The sequence below is a fragment of the Podarcis raffonei genome, chromosome 5, assembly GCF_027172205.1.
Source record: "Podarcis raffonei isolate rPodRaf1 chromosome 5, rPodRaf1.pri, whole genome shotgun sequence".
Taxonomy (NCBI): Eukaryota; Metazoa; Chordata; class Lepidosauria; order Squamata; family Lacertidae; genus Podarcis; species Podarcis raffonei.
The window spans coordinates 22,258,738-22,277,944 of record NC_070606.1 but is presented as its reverse complement, the minus strand read 5'-3'; the positions used below and the strand labels follow the sequence as shown (position 1 = coordinate 22,277,944).

The 19,207-nt window shown below is 43.3% G+C and overlaps 2 protein-coding genes across 3 annotated transcripts; both read right to left on the bottom strand.

The window, feature by feature from the left end:
• Positions 1-273: 273 nt before the first annotated feature.
• LOC128413787 (pulmonary surfactant-associated protein D-like) lies at positions 274-13,188 on the bottom strand. 2 transcript variants are annotated; one of them, XM_053388204.1, is made up of 5 exons: positions 13,121-13,188; positions 3,028-3,245; positions 2,194-2,283; positions 917-1,000; positions 274-702 (listed from the first exon to the last, which is right to left on the bottom strand). In XM_053388204.1, exons 2-5 carry the CDS (start codon positions 3,227-3,229, stop codon positions 323-325), a joined length of 756 nt encoding a protein of 251 aa, XP_053244179.1. In that variant the 5' UTR covers positions 3,230-3,245; positions 13,121-13,188; the 3' UTR covers positions 274-322. The 2 variants fall into 2 exon arrangements, with proteins under 2 accessions (XP_053244179.1, XP_053244178.1); XM_053388203.1 differs by lacking the exon at positions 13,121-13,188 and adding an exon at positions 8,974-9,084.
• LOC128413358 (pulmonary surfactant-associated protein D-like) lies at positions 10,708-16,509 on the bottom strand. The gene is made up of 4 exons (XM_053387400.1): positions 16,353-16,509; positions 15,226-15,333; positions 13,121-13,204; positions 10,708-11,084 (listed from the first exon to the last, which is right to left on the bottom strand). The coding sequence occupies exons 1-4, from the start codon at positions 16,507-16,509 to the stop codon at positions 10,708-10,710; spliced, it is 726 nt and encodes a 241-aa protein (XP_053243375.1).
• Between the last annotated feature and the right edge of the window lie 2,698 nt (positions 16,510-19,207).

The window sequence follows — 19,207 nt, the reverse complement described above, 5'->3', positions numbered from 1 at the left end:
TAAGAAATTATAAGATAGTATAATTAGTTTAATGTCAAGTTTTGTACAACAGGAAAATAGAAAAGGTAAAGGCATTGGGGTGGGGTGGGGGGGGGAAATCTTAGGTGTATAAATGTAGGAGTGTATGGTGAATTGTATTATATTTTGAACTGACATTGTTTTGTAATCTTTGTTTTTTCAAAAGACCATATATAATAATGTTATGTTATCAAGTAAATTCAATAAAAAATTAAAAGCAGAAATAAAAATAAAAATAAAAATAAAAAATAAACAGATTTTTGAATTCTGCTTTAATATGTCTATAAACACCCATAAAGACAGATCAAAATTCGCACATTATTAACCGAGCCACATTGCATGAGATGTCATTCCATTTGCCATCTGGATACAATTCTATGCAGTCCTCTTCCACCCCATTGGGTTCTTTTGGTGCCCAGTTTGAATATTCCATTGTTTCACCATTAAGATGCTTGAAGATGCCTTCTGTCTCCTGGTCATTCATTCCAAAAAATACTTTTCTTCCCATTTTTGCAGAGAGTTTCAGTGCAGCGTTGTTTTCATTTTCATTCCTTGGAGAAGCAACCTGGCCACCAAAATGGTTACACGTCACTTTTGAAGCCTCATAATCACCGTCATCGCCGTTAGTCACAAATAGTTTTCCTCCTACTTTTGTGCTGTTTGAGAAAATGTAACCTAGAATGGCTAACAGACAATACAATCAAAATTATTTTTTTCAAAAGTGCTTTCGTCATTAATAGCCCAAATTTAGGACCTGGGCCTGATCCATAAAGCAATTGCTGTACATTTAGTTGCTCAAATGAGTGGTTTGGTTGCATTAAGGACTGTGTAAGGTCAGAGGATGATATTAATGGCAACCCATACATCTTTCATCAAGGTACACAAACAACTAGCTTACCTTTCTGGGTTTTGCTTGCAGTCAGCTGCAAAGCCTTCAGCTCTCCTTGTAAATCACTAATTTGAGTTTTTAGCAGTTCAAGTTCTAAAAGGCAAAAGGACAGTATTATTCTTGTTCTGTTTGTGTTAAAGTATAAAAGATTACAAAAGAACAACAAAGGAAGAATCTTCTTCAGAAGTGACAAATCTCAAATCCACCATTGAACTTCTCCCTGCCCCATTCAGTTTCTCATTGACTTAATTCCAGAAGAGTGTTAGTCTTTGCAGCAAAATCAGCAGTGTCTTGGCAGAACTTTAAGACTAGCAAATATAATGTTGCATACATTTTTGTGGTTCAGAAGAGCTCACCTCATCAGATGCATAAGGTTGATAGTGTACACAATGAACCATTCATCAAGGAACAAGGAAACTATTTTCAAACTAAAACAAATCAGGTCAGGTCTGGTTCAGAGACTCCACCCACCTCCCTTAGCTAACCATAGTGATGTTGAGGCCAGAATAGAGATTCCATATCAGACACTTGTTGGGATCTCCTTTTGCGTATGATTGGTGGACTGGTTCACACTTTCAAACAGCCCCAGATAAGTGAGGGAGTCACAACCAGACTCACATGGAAGCATAACTTGTGTAAAGTATTGGCCTCCCTGGAAGGCCACGTATGTGGTCATTATGGTGTATACAATCATAGCAGGCTGAAAAAAATGGCACCATACTTCCTTGCTCATAGAATCATAGAACCACAATGTTGGAAGAGACCACAAGAGTCATCTAGTCAAACCCCCTGCAATGCAGGAATCTTTTGTCCAAGGTGGGACTCAGCCCCACAACCCTCAGATTTAAGAGTCTCATGTTCTACAGGCTGAGGTATCCCAGCTCATGTGTATGTGTATGAATTGGTAGTGTCACATGGGACTTTATATGAGACTGTTTGCTTCCATCAACTAGAATCTGCTTGAATCAATAAATGAAACATTTCTGTTGTTGATTGAAGTAGCAGTTTTAAAGAAATCATGGGAGTACACAACCTCAGTTTAACCAGACTGATTTTGCAGCTGTAATCAATTGGCCATTTTAATTAAGACAGATATCTAAAGTAACTCTAGACTTTAATACACTTATATTTCAATAAAGACATATCCTCTCTCATCATTTGGAATGTTTTACTTTTTGTATGGAACCACAAAGCTTAGATTCTTATTAGCCTTGTGTATAGAACCCAGACAAATTTCAGAAAAATCTCTTGGCTTGTGTGTGTCTGCAGTTGTTCACATCCCTTACCTTTCCCTCCACAGTCACCTTTCTGACCACTTTCCCCTTTAAGGCCAGGAGGCCCGGCTTTTCCTGGGGGTCCCTGCATTCCTCGTAAACCTGCCATTTAATCCAATGGATGAACAAAAAAAGATGAACAAGTGAGCAACATAATGGATGGGCATTCTTGGGTTATAGTTAAACATATGAATACACCAACAAATAGTTATTTGAAAGGACATTCTGCGGGAAACTGGGGGTCTTCATTGTTCCACCTCTTTGGAGGAGAGTGACCAGCAGTCTTTTCTAGTCGTGTTATTTGAGATCCCTTTTGCATGGAGAAGCCACAGATGGGACATGGGGCCTCCTCCATGCCAGGTATGTGCTTTGTCACTGAGCTATGATTTCCTCCTAATACTGAGAGAGCAACCAAGATGATCAAGGGGCTGGAAACCAAGCCTTATAAGGAACAATTGAGGGGGTTGGGTATGTTAGCCTGGGAAAGAGGAGATATGGTAGCCATCTTCAAATATCTAAAGGGCTAACACATGGAAGATGGAGCAAGCTTGTTTTCTCCTGCTCTGGGTAGGACTCAAACCAATGGCTTCAAGTTACAAGAAAGGTGTTTCCGGCTAAACATCAGGAAGGACTTTCTGACAGTAAGAGTTGTTCAACAATAGAATGGACTCCCGAGGGAGGTTGTGGACTCTCCTTCATTGGATGGTAATCTGTCATGGATACTTTAGTTGAGATCTTTGCATTGCAGGGGGTTGAATAAATAGCCCTCAAGGTCCTTTCCAACTTTACAGTTCTATGATTTTATGACTACCATTGGATAGCTCTTGGAAATTCCTTATGCCATACCTTGCTCTCCTTTTTCGCCTTGAGGACCTTCCTTCCCATCTCTTCCTGGCAGTCCATTGCTCCCAGGGATGCCCGGCAATCCATTGCTTCCATGAATAACCGTGCAGGCTGGCACTTTCTCTTCACAGTTGCATTGCTGCGGATCTGACATTCTCACCGATGACGCACCCAGCACAAGAATGCAGAGGACATGGCGTTGCATTTCTCGATGATGAGATCTACGGCAAAGCACAACAGCATTTGTATAGTTAGTTGAAGGCGACATCTCTGCCTGGGGCCATGCCAGATAGTACATCTGAACTTACATAAAGCGAGATGAGCGCCTCAACCCCAGAGTCATTCACGACTGGACCTAATGGTCAGGGGTCCCTTTACCTTTATATGACTGAATCCTCTTCCCTACAGAGAGTTCCACACACACAGCCAAAAAAGGTCCTCAGTAGTCTTCTCTCACACACCAGGAATTTGTGTATAGGAATCTTTTTTTCTCAGGGGCAAATTCTATCACACACTTGCAGTCTAGTTTGGTTAGGTCTGACTCAGATTTTGCCACCTCATAGCTGGGCCATTGTTATCCTAAGCTAAAGTGGAAACAAGATCTTACAGTAGGGGTCACAGGTTTCAAGTTCTGCAAGGCAAATACTTAAGACATAGATTAGGATCTTCAGATTTCTCAGGCTTATTTGCCACAGTTAGGGTCAAACTAGATGGCATGTTATCCAGTGCTTTATTGCTTGTATGAATGGTTTTTTAGAATAATAAATAGCAAGAGAAGGGTAAACCTGACTTCACCTGTGGTATAGGTTTCAATTTGTGCAAAGAGCACATTGCTATTTACTCCCACTGCCCCACCCCAAATCAGAGGGAACATGAGGGGGGTTTTGCGGGGGGGGGGAGTAGCAGAAATGTGGTAGCAGGTCCTAGCATGACCTGCAATGCTCAGGGGACATTAGTCCTCTTCAGGCAATTAGTGTCAAATGTGTGCAGGAGAAAGTGGGCCACTGGTCTTCCTCCATTCCTGGAAGACTGCAGTGGTCGAGCCTGCTCTGTCTGTGTAGGCTCCCACACAGTATTGACATACTAGCAAGCCATTCAATGGCCGGGTACACACCATGTATCTAAAGCACACAACTTGCCCCAAAGACTCATGGGAACTGTAGTTTATTAAGGGGTCTGGGAACTGTAGCTCTTTGAAGGTTAACTAAAATTTCCAGGATTCTTTGGGTGAAATCATGTACTTGAAAAGTCCAGTGTGTATGCAGCCAATGCCTCTTAGCAGGAAGCACTCTCTGATCCCTGCTAGCAAGAAGTAGAAATCTGCTTGCTCTTTCCATTGCAACAGATTCATTACAGAGTTAAAGATGTATGCGTATAACAAACTAGGTCAGCAGTTGCAAAACCAGTTAATCATCAGTTTCATTCCTGGAAACGGTTTGGAGTGGTTTCCCCCACAAAATCGAAAGTTTGCTAGATGTTCACCATAGGCGAGGGCAATTGACCTGTGACCCTCCAGGAGTTGCTGGACTTCAGTTCCCATGCTCCCTGATCATTGGCTATGCTGTTTGGGGATGATGAGAGCTGGAGTCCAACTACCTGTGGACAGATGCCATGAACTGGCAGGACAACAGGGAGGAGGAAGGGGTTCCTGGTGAGGGGTGTAGCTGGGACTGGGACACATTGGGGCAAGCAGGGGATGGGGATGGAGAGGTTGGTGGAAGAAGGCCTTACAGGGTGATGGAGGATGACAAGGGGGTGAGGGCCAGTGCACAGGAACCAAAGCAGCAGGACCCATCACCAGAGCCAGAGGAGCCCCTGTCTCCATGAACTCAGCGTCTCAACTCTGAGACGTTGGGAACAGTGGGAGATGTGCTCTAGGAGGCTGAGGCAAGCAAGGGCCCACAGCCCAGTTCCCAAGCTGGCCAGGTGGGGCTTGCTAGCTCTGGGAGAATGTGTGTGATTCCTTTGCTAGAGCAGGCTTAGAACAGGTGAGGGTCATATTGCTCATCAAGCCCAGGAGCTGCAATCAGTATGCAAGGCACCAAAGGTAAGCAGACCTGAGGTGCTGTGTCTGCCCAACTGCCCATGTCGAGGGACCTTGACTTGGATGCTCCTGGATTTCTACAGGACTGTGATTTGGGTTTGACTCTGGACTGATTGCTGGACTTTAGACTTGGCTACTTGGATGGACACTGAACCTCATTTCCTGACCTTCAGACTTTGGACTTCACTTGTTTGGATTGACCCTTGGACTTTGAGCTTTGGACGTGGCACAGTGACTTGCCGCCAGGTAGGCCAGGGGTTCAGGACACCCTACGAGTGACTGACTGCCCCTTTAGTATATGGGGGGGGGGATTTGAGAAGCACTGTTTTTTATTATTTTATCCCTGCACAAGAATAAAAGAAATGGATACCTATGAGGACAACTCTAGCTATGTTACAATCATGGTGACAGAGTCAAGCAGAAATCTTGATAGGTTTGAAGTTGAGACCTTAACTGATGGGATTATTAGGCAGGTCACTCTAGTCTCTTTATTGCCCAATGTTTGACGTGACATTTATCCATGTGGGAAAGGTCGGCTAATCTGATGATACATGTGTGTTAAACTGCTCACCCTGTTCCTGTAAATAAGGAAATGGTTTTTTTTAAAGGCCACTGTGAAGTGGGTTGGAGTATGTGCTGGGAAATCAAGAGTTCTGACATCTGCCAACGCCAGCAGCAGTTGATTCAGACTATTTATGTACACGAGAACAGAACGTGTGTGACCCTTATGGGAAATCCATCTAGGGTGGCAAGACAAATTTTGCCGAGTGTTTACCAACGGGGGCTTGTATAATAGCAATGCCCTGTTGTTATTCCTCAGGATATAGCAACCAGAGGTTATATGGCTTCAATTAAGGTATGACACGGCTAATACCAACTGCTGGGTCTATTTATGTGTGAATTTAGCTACCTCAGGCTTCCTCAAACTCAGCCCTCCAGATGTTTTTGGCCTACAACTCCTATGATCCCTAACTAGCAGGACCAGTGGTCAGGGATGATTGGAACTGTAGTCTCAAAACATCTGTAGGGCCGAGTCTGAGGAAGTCTGAGCTATCTCCAGGCTTTCACTTGAACAGGTGAAGTCTCAAACTGCGTAGGGGAGAACAGGCACACAGCCCCCTCCCCCCCCCGCTATGTCCCAGTTTATATCAGCATCGCCCCCCCCAAATTTGGATCTCCAGCTGTTTTTGGGCTACAATTCCCATCATCCCTGACCACTATTCTTGCTAGCTAGGGATGATGGGAGTTGTAGTCTAAAAAACAGCTGGAGACCCAAGTTTGGGAAACACTGGTTTATACTATTACAGTGGTACCTCGGGTTAAGTACTTAATTCGTTCCAGAGGTCCGTTCTTAACCTGAAACTGTTCTTATCCTGAAGCACCACTTTAGCTAATGGGGCCTCCTGCTGCTGCCGCGCCACCAGAGCGTGATTTCTGTTCTCATCCTGAAGCAAAGTTCTTAACCTGAAGCACTATTTCTGGGTTAGCGGAGTCTGTAACCTGAGCGTATGTAACCCGAGGTACCACTGTAGTAGCAAAATGGCTCCCATCATGCTAGTTGAGGTGGGGGTGAAGGGAGGGTTTACACACTGTGGCATCCCCAGGGACCTTGTCTGTCCCTGTACAAAGTCACAATGCACCCTGCTGTGGGGTCTGTCAGGCCTAGACCATTCAGACTCAAGTGTGTCAGGCATCCACCTTCCATATTGTATGCCACATTTCCACAGTTCAAACCATGCTCAAGGCGGCTTACAACATAAAAAAAATCATAAATCTGCAACATAACAGTAGTCCTAGACAATAAATAAAGTTAAAAAGCACACAGCCAAACTAAACCATTTCCACATAAATCACAAGATCTAAAATAAAGATACAAACAAATTAGCAGCAACAATGCACACCCCAACAAAAACAGTACCCAGCCCAAGAATCAGTTCAGCAGCCTCAGCTTCTGCAGCTGGTGTCAGTCCAAACTGCACCTTCCCAGGCCAGGTGGAAAAGGCCTACAAGGCAGGGAATAGATCTTCCAGGACTCACAGCCAAGTTGGTCTCTTCAGGACTTATTCTCATAACAGCAGTGTCCCCCCCCCCCCACAACAATTTCTTCTTCGCTATGACAGGGATGGGAGACCTGACGCCATCCAGATGTTGTTGGACTTCAACTCCCAGCCAGCATGGCCAATACTCAGGGATGATGAGAGTTGGGAGCTCAACAACGTTTGGATGGCCACCGGTTCCCCATCAAATGCATCCATAGACTCCATTGGGGTTGGGGTTAAAGATGCTCACTGCCCTTGTTGACCCCAGATGTTCAGTGCCAGGTTTGTTCCTATCTACATAGTGTAGTGCAGGCATAGGCAAACTCTGCCCTCCAGATTTTCTGGGACTACAACTCCCATCATTCCTAGCTAACAGGACCAGTGGTCAGGGATGATGGGAACTGTAGTCCCAAAACATCTGGACGGCTGAGTTTGCCTATGTCTGGTGTAGTGCCACCCTTTCATATGAATGGCTTCATGCTGATCACTGGCCCAAGTCATACCATTGCCTAAAGTGGAGCCCATCCCAAGGGCCAGCACGTTTACAGATCTTGTTGCACCATTCAGGCACCAGTCCTATTTTTCCACTGCTCTCCCCCCCCCTCACCGGCCCACCCCAAATTAAGGCTGCTTCCTTCACTCTGCTGAATGCCACTCCTGACACTGATTTTGGCTGCTTGGTCGTGCTGGGTTGTAAGGAAGCGGCTTTTCTAAGAACTGATTGTCATTTGGCCCAAATCAGTCAGTGTTAATCCTGACTTGTTTGCTCTCTATATGTATAATGCGTTTGTAGAGCTGAAGCCAAGATGCTCAACTTCATTTTCCCACCCTCACTCTCATCCATCCAGCAGAGTTATTTATTTCTTGAAACATGATTGCTTTGTTCCTTGTTATTCCTTTGTACCCATGCCAGGTATTGATGCAGACTTCCAGTGTCAAGTTTCAAAATCCTGCTGTAGCTTATTTTGTTGCCTGTTTGGGTGCATAACTCAGGAGTAGGGGTAATAAGCTTGGTCAAGCTGGATTTTATAGGAGAGAAATAAAATGAAAACATGTCAGATTTAATCCTTGGGGGTATTGGTAGTTTCGGCAAGTTCAAACTTAGATACATGATATATCAGTCTGTATAAATAGGAGCATATCTATACGAAAAGAAGTGTCCCGTATGTATTTAACTGTTTAAGATAATTAGTAAGTGACCACTCACACCACCAGATAGCAAAATAAATAACAATTGCCAATAGTTGGCAAATACTGCCCTCCCCCATATTACAATCTATCTTGGACCTGGTCCTTTTGACAAAATGGAAGTACTGGGAGCCATGGGAGGAAGTTTATAATGTCTTCTTGGGTTTTAGAATACAGAGACAAGGGAAAGTTGAGTGTAGTTGGACATGCAATCACAAATGACTTGAGGGACGACATCCAGTGGTGGGTACTACCACTGAGAAGAACCTTTTGTCACCATGTGATAACTGTCTGCTGGTCATGAAATGACCACTAGGGTCTCTTTGGAAGATCTTAAAGATTGGATTGTTCTGCACCAGGGTATGTAAGCTGTTGTAATACATGGGGTTCCTAGGCAGTCTCCCAAACTGGTATTGATCAAACTCAGACCTGCTTAGCTGCATCATGTTCCCCCAGGCCATGCCCTGGGCTCAAAGTCTATGGCATGGCTCAAGGGAATATGGCCAACCTTGAAATACGAACCTCTTCTTTCCCGGTGAGCCCTCTTTTAACTCTGCCAAAAGTGATTAAGATTTTGGCACAGCAGCAACACAGCAGATTAACAGGGTATTAACATTGCAGGTTAGTTTGTGAAAAGTCACGATTTATACAACAGTGAAGAAAAAATTACTAACTTACCTTCTGCAGATCCACTCCAAGTATGACCTAGCAAAATCTGATTATAGTACCTCCCAGCCCCATATCACTTAAAAGTGGTTTACGGCCTGTTGGATCCACCCACTCTCTACCTTCGTGTGGGAATTGCATCTCCTGACACTACCCCCATGTACAAAATATGTAGCAATGGCTCTCAGGTGAAGAAAAGTCCAGATGAAGCAAGAACTATCTGGGGAAACTGCCAATATATCATTGCGGTTGCTATTTGTCAAAGCAAATATTTCCCCCCCTCGTTTTTAAAGCACAGCATTACACAACAGTGTTGCAACATAATATGGCAAGGCGGTCTTTGGCTGCTACTAAAAAGACAAATTTCACTTGAGGGAAAGTTAGATTCAGAACTAAATCAAGCAAACCAAAGGTATTTCTGTATATCTTTTATTTTAGTCTTGCACACTCTTTTGTTAACTCATACAGGGAAATCCGGTTGGGAAAGATGGGACTCCACAGCGCCATCTGGTGTCATAGTGTGTTATCGCATATACAACGCATATAAAACGCTTTTTTACCAATCTAGCTGAGTCCTTAGTTCACAAGTTTTATTCTGCACCCACTACTTCAATTTTGGTAGAATTTGAGCACGAAGTTGGCAAAAGTCAACTTTCCCTGCATCTGAAGTAGTAAAATAGTTACCACTTCATGGGGTCATTTTAAAAAAAAATTCCTCCATCCTTTCTTTTTAAAAATCCATACAAGTAGAAAATGAGAACATTGCGGAGAAGGCAAAGTGGGTGGTACCTGCTTAGCACAGTTTTTGCAATATTTGTGAGGATGTATAGATGCATTTTTGCCAACTGGCAGTCTCAGGTGCCCCTATTTTCCAAGGACAGTCCCAGATTTACAGAAGCTGTCCCGGTTTCTGATTTGACCGCAGAATGTCCTGCTTCTCCTTAGGACTTCTCTATTTTCATTGGAGTAATGTTGAAATGTAGCCTTTGAAGGTGTTGGGGAAGGATTTCTGTAACAGTGAACACAGTGACACCAGCTCCCCCAGTGCCAGGTTCTCTGCTACTGCCTGTGCGGCTATTTGTGCCACATATTTAAAGTAACAAAAATTAAAGGAGAGGAAGCAGAGGTGCGCGGCTCTGTGCGTGTAGGACACTGTATTGTATACACCTGCATAAGTGCACATTTGAAATATCCCTGGGGGAAATGCAAAAGAAAAATGTTGTTCCATAACAACTGGAACAATAATGGGGGGAAGTTGGTGAAGTATCTGAGATTTCAGAAGGTGAAAGGCCAGGAAATGGTGGAAATCAATGCCAAAAATGGAGGAGGGATAGAAAGATTTCCCAACTGATTCTGCAGGTTAAGTCACTCCCAGTGTTCAGGTGTCATAAATCAGGTTAGGGGGAAAAAATACTGGAAAAGACAAGTGGAAATCGCATATGGAATGAGCAAGTAGAAATGCAGTGGGTATGTTATTGTGTTGTGTGGCTTCAGAGTGAGCAAGTTGGTACCGTAATGAGCAAACAGACTAGTGTGGGTTGTGCCTCTTGAAATGGATGCCTGAGTTGCGTAAAAAGAGGACTCTGTTAAAATACAGACAGAGTGGAGGAGATGGGTTCTTGCTTTGTACAGGAACTGGGGGCCAGTGGATAGTCCCCATTCTCTAACAGGGTTCGCATTGGATATTCCCAAATACTATCGGAGATCTTGCATATCTTGCGACTGGGCAGAAGTTGGCAGCCAGGATTAAAACTCACACACTATTAACCGTCTTTCTGTGCAGGATTTGTCATTCCACTTGCCATCCTGAAATATTTCAATGCAGTCCTCCTTCCCGCCAGCATTGTTTGGCTCTTCGCTTGCCCAGTTGGTGTAATTGACTTCATTGCCATCCAGGTGGGCAAACGTGCCTTCTGACTGCAAGTCGTTCATCCCCAGATAAGCTGCCTTGTTGTGACGAGCAACTATTTGCTGGATGGCTGCGTTCTCCGCAGAATACCTCGGAGAGGCAAGCAGACCACCGGCCTGGAAGCAGGTCGCTTTGGCTGCCTCAAAGCTGCCTTGGGAGCCGTCGGTTTTGAATAGCTTCTCACCAACACTTCGGCCATTTGGGAATAAATGAGCTAGAGGAATAGAGAATCAGTTGCAGCTGCGTTAAGTTTTGGTTTCGTTGAATGGTACTTGATTAGTTATTCCTCCTCCTTGTTGTGCAAGGCAGTCTGGGAAGGTTGTACAAACGGAAGATCTAGGATGGGCTCTAGGATGGGCTCTAGGTTGAGCAAAAGATTCTATGATACCTGATCCTTTTAAGAGGATATAGCAGGGACTGAACTGGTGGTCTTCTGCAATGAGAAGGTATGGTCTGATCCCTTTACTGGAAAAGGATTAAACACATCCTTCTTCCACACCAACTTGCATCTTGCAAGTTGAAAGAATCACAGAACTTGATGGAAAATGTATTTTGAGCTTACATTTTAGCTAGCTAGTGGGTGGCACTCTCTACCACTTTTGTTGATTCATGCTGATGCTTAGTTTATTAAGATGAAGTTTGGGTGGTGTCTTTCAGTTTGAACCTTACAAGTTCACATTGATATTTGAGTAATCTTTAGTGTGGGGACTTAGCAGAGTGCACTATCTCTCTGCTGGTTTGAATGCCCTTAGGAAATGTAAACCACTGTTGTTAGAACAGCTGCTAAACCTGCTGTGACTTTAATTATATAATTACTGTATTTTTCACTCTATAAGACGCACTTTTCCCCTCCTAAAAAGTAAGGGGAAATGTGTGTGCGTCTTATGGAGCGAATGCAGGCTGCGCAGCTATCCCAGAAGCCAGAACAGCAAGAGGGATTGCTGCGCAGCAATCCCTCTTGCTGTTCTAGCTTCTGGCTTAGCCGTGCGAAGCCTCTTCAGGGCAGCGGGATGAAGGCTCCCCCTGCCCTGAAGAGGCTTCGTGTGGCTATATGTGTGTGTATGTATTCCACTTACTTACACTTACACACACACATACACACACACACATAGTCAGCATATGCAACAGAACATGTCTCTGGGATTCGGAATATTTTTTTTCTTGTTTTCCTCCTCCAAAAACTAGGTGCGTCTTATGGTCTGGTGCGTCTTATACAGCGAAAAATACGGCATGTGCAAATATGAATGGGAATCAGGTTTGTCATAAATCATACAATTAATGCTTGGGTCATATAAAGCTCAGCAGTTCTTCCCATGTCTAATCCCCACATCCATAGCCAGAATCAGGTTTAACTCAAAGCTAGCAAATCAGAACCAACGACCTTATTAGTGATGTAAAGCCAACACAGTTACCATTTTAGACAGTAGGGGCCCTCCCTCAGTTGGCAGTTCAACTTTGAAATAAGGTAAAGTAACACCACAGTGAAGAATTTGTTAGCAGCTGTGTGTTTGTTGTGGCATGACAGACAGTGCATTAAACTGCCCAAACCCACCTTCAGGGCTGTTTTAGATACAGTCAGTAGCAGGGCCGGATTTAGGTTTGATGAGGCCCTAAGCTACTGAAGGTAATGGGACCCTTTGTATGTCCAGCTGTCCTTTGTCAACAACAAATTGTCGCTGTTTTTTTGTGTTGAATATATGCTATATGGTAATTTATGGACCTAATAGGTATCTAAAGCCATTCGCATATAACAAAATATGTATTTTATCAAAGTAATTGTTGAACTGAAATACAATTAGGAAGCTTATCTTACATTTTCGAAATGTACATCCAGTTTTTTTCCTTTAATTTTTTGGGGGACCCCCAAGAGAGTGGGGCCCTAAGCTAGAGCTTGTTTAGCTTATACTTAAATCCGGCACTGAGTAGGATCAGCTGAGCTTCCTTCCTAACAAACTAATCTATACAGAAGGAGATTGTTTTGCCCTTTTGGTTGGGGAACCTTCAGACATGCAACCCTGCCCTTGCCACTTGAAGTGGTACGGTCCTGCGAAAGCTTACAATCTGTTGATTTTCTAAATTATCTCTCAGAGCTTTAACTCCAAGAGCCAGAGCAGCTGGATATAGGCTGCATCATCATACTAAAATCAACATGTAGGTCCCTCTGCAGGACACTTGATAGATAACTTCATGCATTTTGCAGAAAATGATATCTGATATCCACATTCTCGCCAGTCCACTCCATTTTCTCACCATTTTGGTTCCTGAGCATAGTGTTTCTCAGAGCCTCCACTTGTTCTTTCAAACGGGCCACTTCAGATTCCAGTTGCTGAAGTTCTAAATGATGTAACAATAAAGACAAAATTCTTAATATTGTGATGTAAAGCGTATACTGAAAAAAGCATGACAACAAGAGGAACCACCTCTGTGATAAGCCACAAGTGCAACATCAAAAACCTCTGGATTCTCCGCCTCTGCTTCTCAGTTTTTGAAAAAGTACTTTAATAAACACAGCAAGTAATGCAGTTCAGAAGACAAAGCTGCTGGTTTAAAAACAAGTCGATGACCCCAGTTGTCTAACAAAACTATTTTTGCCTAGATTCAGCTGGGCACAGTTGGGCTGGGGAAGAAATTGTTTGGTTCACATTTTCATGCAAGCCTACCTGATTAACATCTCCAAAAACCATACACTAACCAAAACTGGAATCCTATCAATCAGCTGTCCCAGAGCTGGTGATTGAGGCCACCTCCATTTCCCTTTCTCCACTAAATAGTTTGTTCTCAGCAGGATTCTGGTTTCTCTTTATACTATTTCTTTAGTAAACTTTTCCAAAAACACAAATTGGAGATACAGTAGGTCAAAATTGAAGCAAAATGGGTAAGTATTATCAGGCTTAAGTCAGCTCAATAAATAGATTCCTGTTTGTTTGTTTGTTTGTTTGTTTGTTTGTTTTTAAAAAGGACTATGCAAACGCAGTCCCGGCTGCTCTGTGCAAATGCTGCAAATCACCACCATCACCTATTAGGAACTTGGACCCACATATCTTGTTTGAGATATGATTGTTCTCACCCTGATTGCTGCACAGGTAAAGGATTTTGCCAGTGTGGTTTCTCTAACAGTACTCTTAGCAGATCATGATGGAAACATGATACTATATCAGGCATAGGCAAACTCAGCCCTCCAGATGTTTTGGGACTACAACTCCCATGATCCCCAGCTAACAGGACCAGTGGTCAAGGATGATGGGAATTGTAGTCCCAAAACAACTGGAGGGCCAAGTTTGCCTATGCCTGTACTATATCCACCAAGTATGCTGTTATAGGAATTACATAGGTGGAGGCATTTAGGCAGACTTCCTAATAGGTGTAGGACGAACTGCATCAGCAACTGAGTACCTATAGAGAGGGGAGTCTTAAACTACTGACATTATTGTTATATAATGAGCAAAGAAGCCAACCATTATTCCAAACTGACTGGCATAAAGCCTATTGTGGGCATTTCTTGGTGACACCTGGGGAAATTCAATGTGGTCAAGTCTTGGAGCCCCTGACCATAGGAATGCTCCTTTTATAGGTTTACAAAATGTATACACTTATAATTTTTTGAAACTGAAACAACCAGATGACCCTGGTCTACCTAAGTCTTTGTACTGACAATCATCTTTCAGTGACGGATGCTTTCTGTGGCACAATGGGTCAGTGCATCTGGCTGTTTACTGGGAAGGTTGGTGCTTTGCTGTGGGCAGGGATTGCTGTGGGCAGGATCCCTGCATGGCAGGGGGTTGGACTAGATGACCCTTGGGGTCCCTTCCATCTCTACAATTCTATTATGAGTTTATCAGATCAGGTTTTCCAGAGTCAGGTTTTTTGAAGAGTCATCAGGAAGTGGCATTTCCCCTTTTGTGTTCTTTTTGTTCTTTGGTCATTTGTTACTAGTTGGTTTAAATGTGCCCTCTTGTGGTATAATAGAGATATAACCAAAATAAATGTGCAGTTAGTTTAGAAGTGATGGATTTTCTCATCAGTTGTCACAGGGAAATGTCATCACAAGGTGAGATCTTTCTCTGTAATTATTTGTCAGAATAAATGTGCTCCCTCACGGTGCAGATACAGCCACAGAAAAGGCAATGTTTGTTTGCTTTAGGTGAAATTATATCTTGATTTCTGGTGGCTGTAACTTTACTACTACCTGGTGAAGGAAAGTGAAACCATTGAGATGATGCCTTGTACTTTGCAAATACTCTTACGTGAAAGCAGGTTGCATTCAGCGGTTGTCTCTTCAGTGCCCAGTATGATTTGTCCACCAGAGAAGAAAGATGGCAGATTAGCAGGTAGCTAATCTATGAATCGGCTCCTACCTCTTGCTCCATGGTCTCCCTTTGGTCCTCTTTCACCTACTAGACCCCGATCTCCTTTATCGCCTTGAGGCCCAGCTTTTCCTGGAGGTCCCTGAATTCCTTGGGGTCCTAGAAATCAAGGGATTAAATGAACAGCAAGAAATACAAGGAATAACAGGAAGTAAGAAATACGAATCCATGGTCAAGTTCTATAAGAACATCCGTTGCATGGACAAACATTTAGATCCCGATCAAACCTTGAGCAGCTGGACCAATTATGGCGGTGATGCGCTCATACTTCGGCATCAAATACAGAAATACTTGTTTTGAAAAGTTCTGACTAATGGCTAATGGCTTATTTTACACTGAGCCACGAAGCTCACCTCAGATTGCCTTATTGTAAGAATCGGCAGCCGTATCCCATCCCATCAGGGCTACCATTGGTCCCCTAGATACCAAACCAAAGCCAAGAGGGGTATCCCCCAAAAGTGACAATTAGGATTGTGTCAGGGGCGGCAGAAATGACAGTGTTCCAGTTTGGAGACACACACACAGTGGTAGCATCCCAATGCTGGTCACTTCGCTCCCTCCTCAGAATGTTTCCCAGTTGTGGTCCCTCCCCTCTTGCTCCCATTCTAAGGTGAAGTGGGAGAGTACAAACGCAGGCAGGCAAAGATCTGGAATTTAAAATGGCCGACATCGCTGTAGAGCTCCACCAGGCAATGGGCCTTTTAAAGCAGTGCTGCCTGGTTGGGCAGGGCAGGGGCCAATGTCCGGATAGCCAGCAAGTTTCTGCCCTGGCGACGCAGCTGCTGGCTGGGCTGCCACGGTCTTCAATGGGTATCTGCCCCCATCCCCAGGGCATAGGGAATTCCCTGCAACGGCTGGTCAGTGTGTGCGGTAAAGAGGCTGGAGTGCAAGGGGCCACAAATGTCGCCCCCAAGAAGGCGATGAGCAGCCATTGCTGACCAAGGTCCTTACTACACAACAGTCATTTTTTAAGGATTGAAGTTGTTGAGTTTTTTTTAGGATTTTACCCCAGGAAATAAACTGCCACAGGGGCCAGATTAAACCAGGTTTAGGCCCCTAAAACAGACTTTGGACATGCCTGCACAAAGCCCATCGCTGACAAGTCTTTGTAACTGTACCTTGATCACCCTTCTCTCCTGCTGGACCCGGCAATCCATTGCTCCCAGGCATTCCAAGAATGAAAGGGCATGTGTTGTCCTTGCCTGCAGTGGGGACTGTGCTTTGTGAGAATGCCGCCGGCAAGATAAGGAAGCCAAAAATCCAAAGGAACCCCATGCCTAGAAAGTTGATTTTAGAAGGATGCATGTATAGCCTTTTCAGCATGATCTATTGCCGTTTTTACAGAGAACAGTTCTAAAGTGATTCCAGTAGAACAGTTGTGTGAAATAATGATTTTGTTAGTTTTGAATGGAAAAAATCTTATATGTAAGATATAATTTCAGGTACATTTGAGTCGATTGGCAAATGCACATAAAGAGCAGTAACTGAGCCTATTTGAATAAAGGCTCAGGAAACGTGTATCAATAGCACCAACAGGAGGTTTTGTACACTGAATGCTCAACAAGGCATAGCCTCCCTGTAAGTTTTGCACACATGATGCACAACATGGAAAGTTTCAACTAGGGATGGCCAATTCTGCATGTGTTCATTCATAAATCTGTTCCATCCCATTTCTACTTTAAGATGTGACTTTCTAAAAAAGAGATCTGCAAACACACACAAAACATTTTTAAATACTTCCTTCCCCTCAACATATGGATTTGTAGTTGCATTTTATGCTAAAATACATGTTTTATGATCCATTGTGGCAAAACTTATTATAAGAAATAAGTAATATTCCAAAATAACATTTACATCACAAATGCATCTGAACTATATAACCATGCACGATAACAGCAAATCTCAAGGGGGGGAGCCTAACTGGGGCTTTAACCCTTTGCCCCCAAATACGTTACCAGTTTGGATCCTCTCACAGCTGTCATTTGTATTGAAAGGAAAGCCTATATTGGTGCAAACAGGAGCTTTTCTAGTGCAAACAGCAAGCACAAACCTCTGATTTGGATGGGGACCATAGCGGGCCCCTCTAAAAGGCTAAAGCCCCCCTAACCAGCTTGTCATCCGAAACCTTCCCTGAAATTATTTGGTTTAGGAAGCCATTCACATTTGTGAATGGTGTTTCACCTACCTACATTCTGATTTGCAGCAGTCTGAAACAGTTTAAGACAGAAACCCCCTTGCTCTGCTTCCTGAGATTCTAAAGCAGCCCTTCTCAAACCTGGGTTTCCAGGTGTTCTGGAAGTGTAACTCCCATCCTCTCTGACCACTGGCCATGCCAACTAGGAATGATGGGAGTTGTAGTCCAGCAACATCTAGGGACCGACCCAAAGTTGAGAAGGGCTGTCCTAGAGGTTGCCCCGATACCTATAACTGAAGGTGCTGTGGACTGAACCTGTACTTATAAACCTAATGTGCTTATATACAAAATTGGCTTTAAAATGTCAAAGGGAAGATGACAATTGGGGGATCTTGAGGTGGGATTATGAAACTAATTGTGGTCAGAAAAACCTCAACCTTCTCTGAAAATAAAATTAGAAAATGAAAATAACAAGATATATAAATGATGAGGGAGTGCATTTGTTCAAAACCGTATTAAGAAGATGTTATAGGTTCTGTTAACAGAGGGAAGATGGCGCAATAGCTGCCAGGAAGGACACTGCAAGATTTCTTCTAGGCAAGTCATAGAAAACCCATCTTCAAATGAATTTATTATTATTTTTAGAAGAGCCATCCCTCCTGTGTGAGAGTTTTCTCAGGATAGGTTTAGTGGTCACAATTTTTATAAGTGCTTGTATTAATCATCCTTGACGTTTAAAAGGTCTTGAAAAATATTTTAATCTAACCAATTAACAAACTAAGGCTATACTCCTATACCAGTTACTTGGAAATAAATCCAATTGAAATGAATGAGGCTGAATTCTGAGTAGGGTTGCAGTGTAAATGTTGCAGCCCCAGTACACATGCAAATAATATTTTATGTAAAGTATTTAAAATCCTGCCTTTCATCCATATGGAGAAAAGGACGTGGAACAACAAGGAAAACAAATGTATAGTAGCACTAGAATTTTCAAACAGATTAAGGTTGCTAAAAACAATTCACAGCGGAGCAGGTTAAACAAGACTAAAACCCTTGTAAATATATCTTATTTATCTATTTATCTATGCACACACACAGAGAGATTGTATTTTCATGTGGCATAGATATCTACTTCCTCCATGTGCTTTGGCAATCTTTTTGTGGCTGGAATCTGGCCGAGGCAAAATTACATGGGAGTTCTTTTAAAATGAAGAATGCGCTCTCTCTCTCTCTCTCTCTCTCTCTCTCTCTCTCTCTCTCTCTAGTGTACAGGCACAGAAAAGGTTCCTGTTTTCAGGATCACACTTACCTTCTTCAAGTCCAAATCTTGTTTCAATGTTGGTGGCACCCCAGTGTCCTCTGTGTTTATCTCTCAAGTGAGAATATTCTCTCTTTTTTCTTCTCCCACCCACTATGTTTATCAGTTGAAATTCCATGGAGCAAAGTTCAAGTCCCCACCCACTCCAGACAACAGACAGTCTGGAGCTTCTACAATGTAAGATAGGATGGGTTTTGGGTCATCCCTCCCAAGTTGTTGACCTTTGAGAACACATTTTGCAATGGCGTTTTGTTAAAAATAATAACATACGATTCACATGTCATTCCATAAATCAATAAGATGATTGCAGTAGTGTAGTGTAGCCTAGTGTAGACTGGGGGGGGGGGCACCTCAGTATTGGAAAAAAGTTCATAGATTAGCTGAACAAAGGCAGCAAGTGTGGAGGTGGGCTGGGTCACATACAGTGGTACCTCAGGTTAAGTACTTAATTCGTTCCAGAGGTCTGTTCTTAACCTGAAACTGTTCTTAACCTGAAGCACCACTTTAGCTAATGGGGCCTC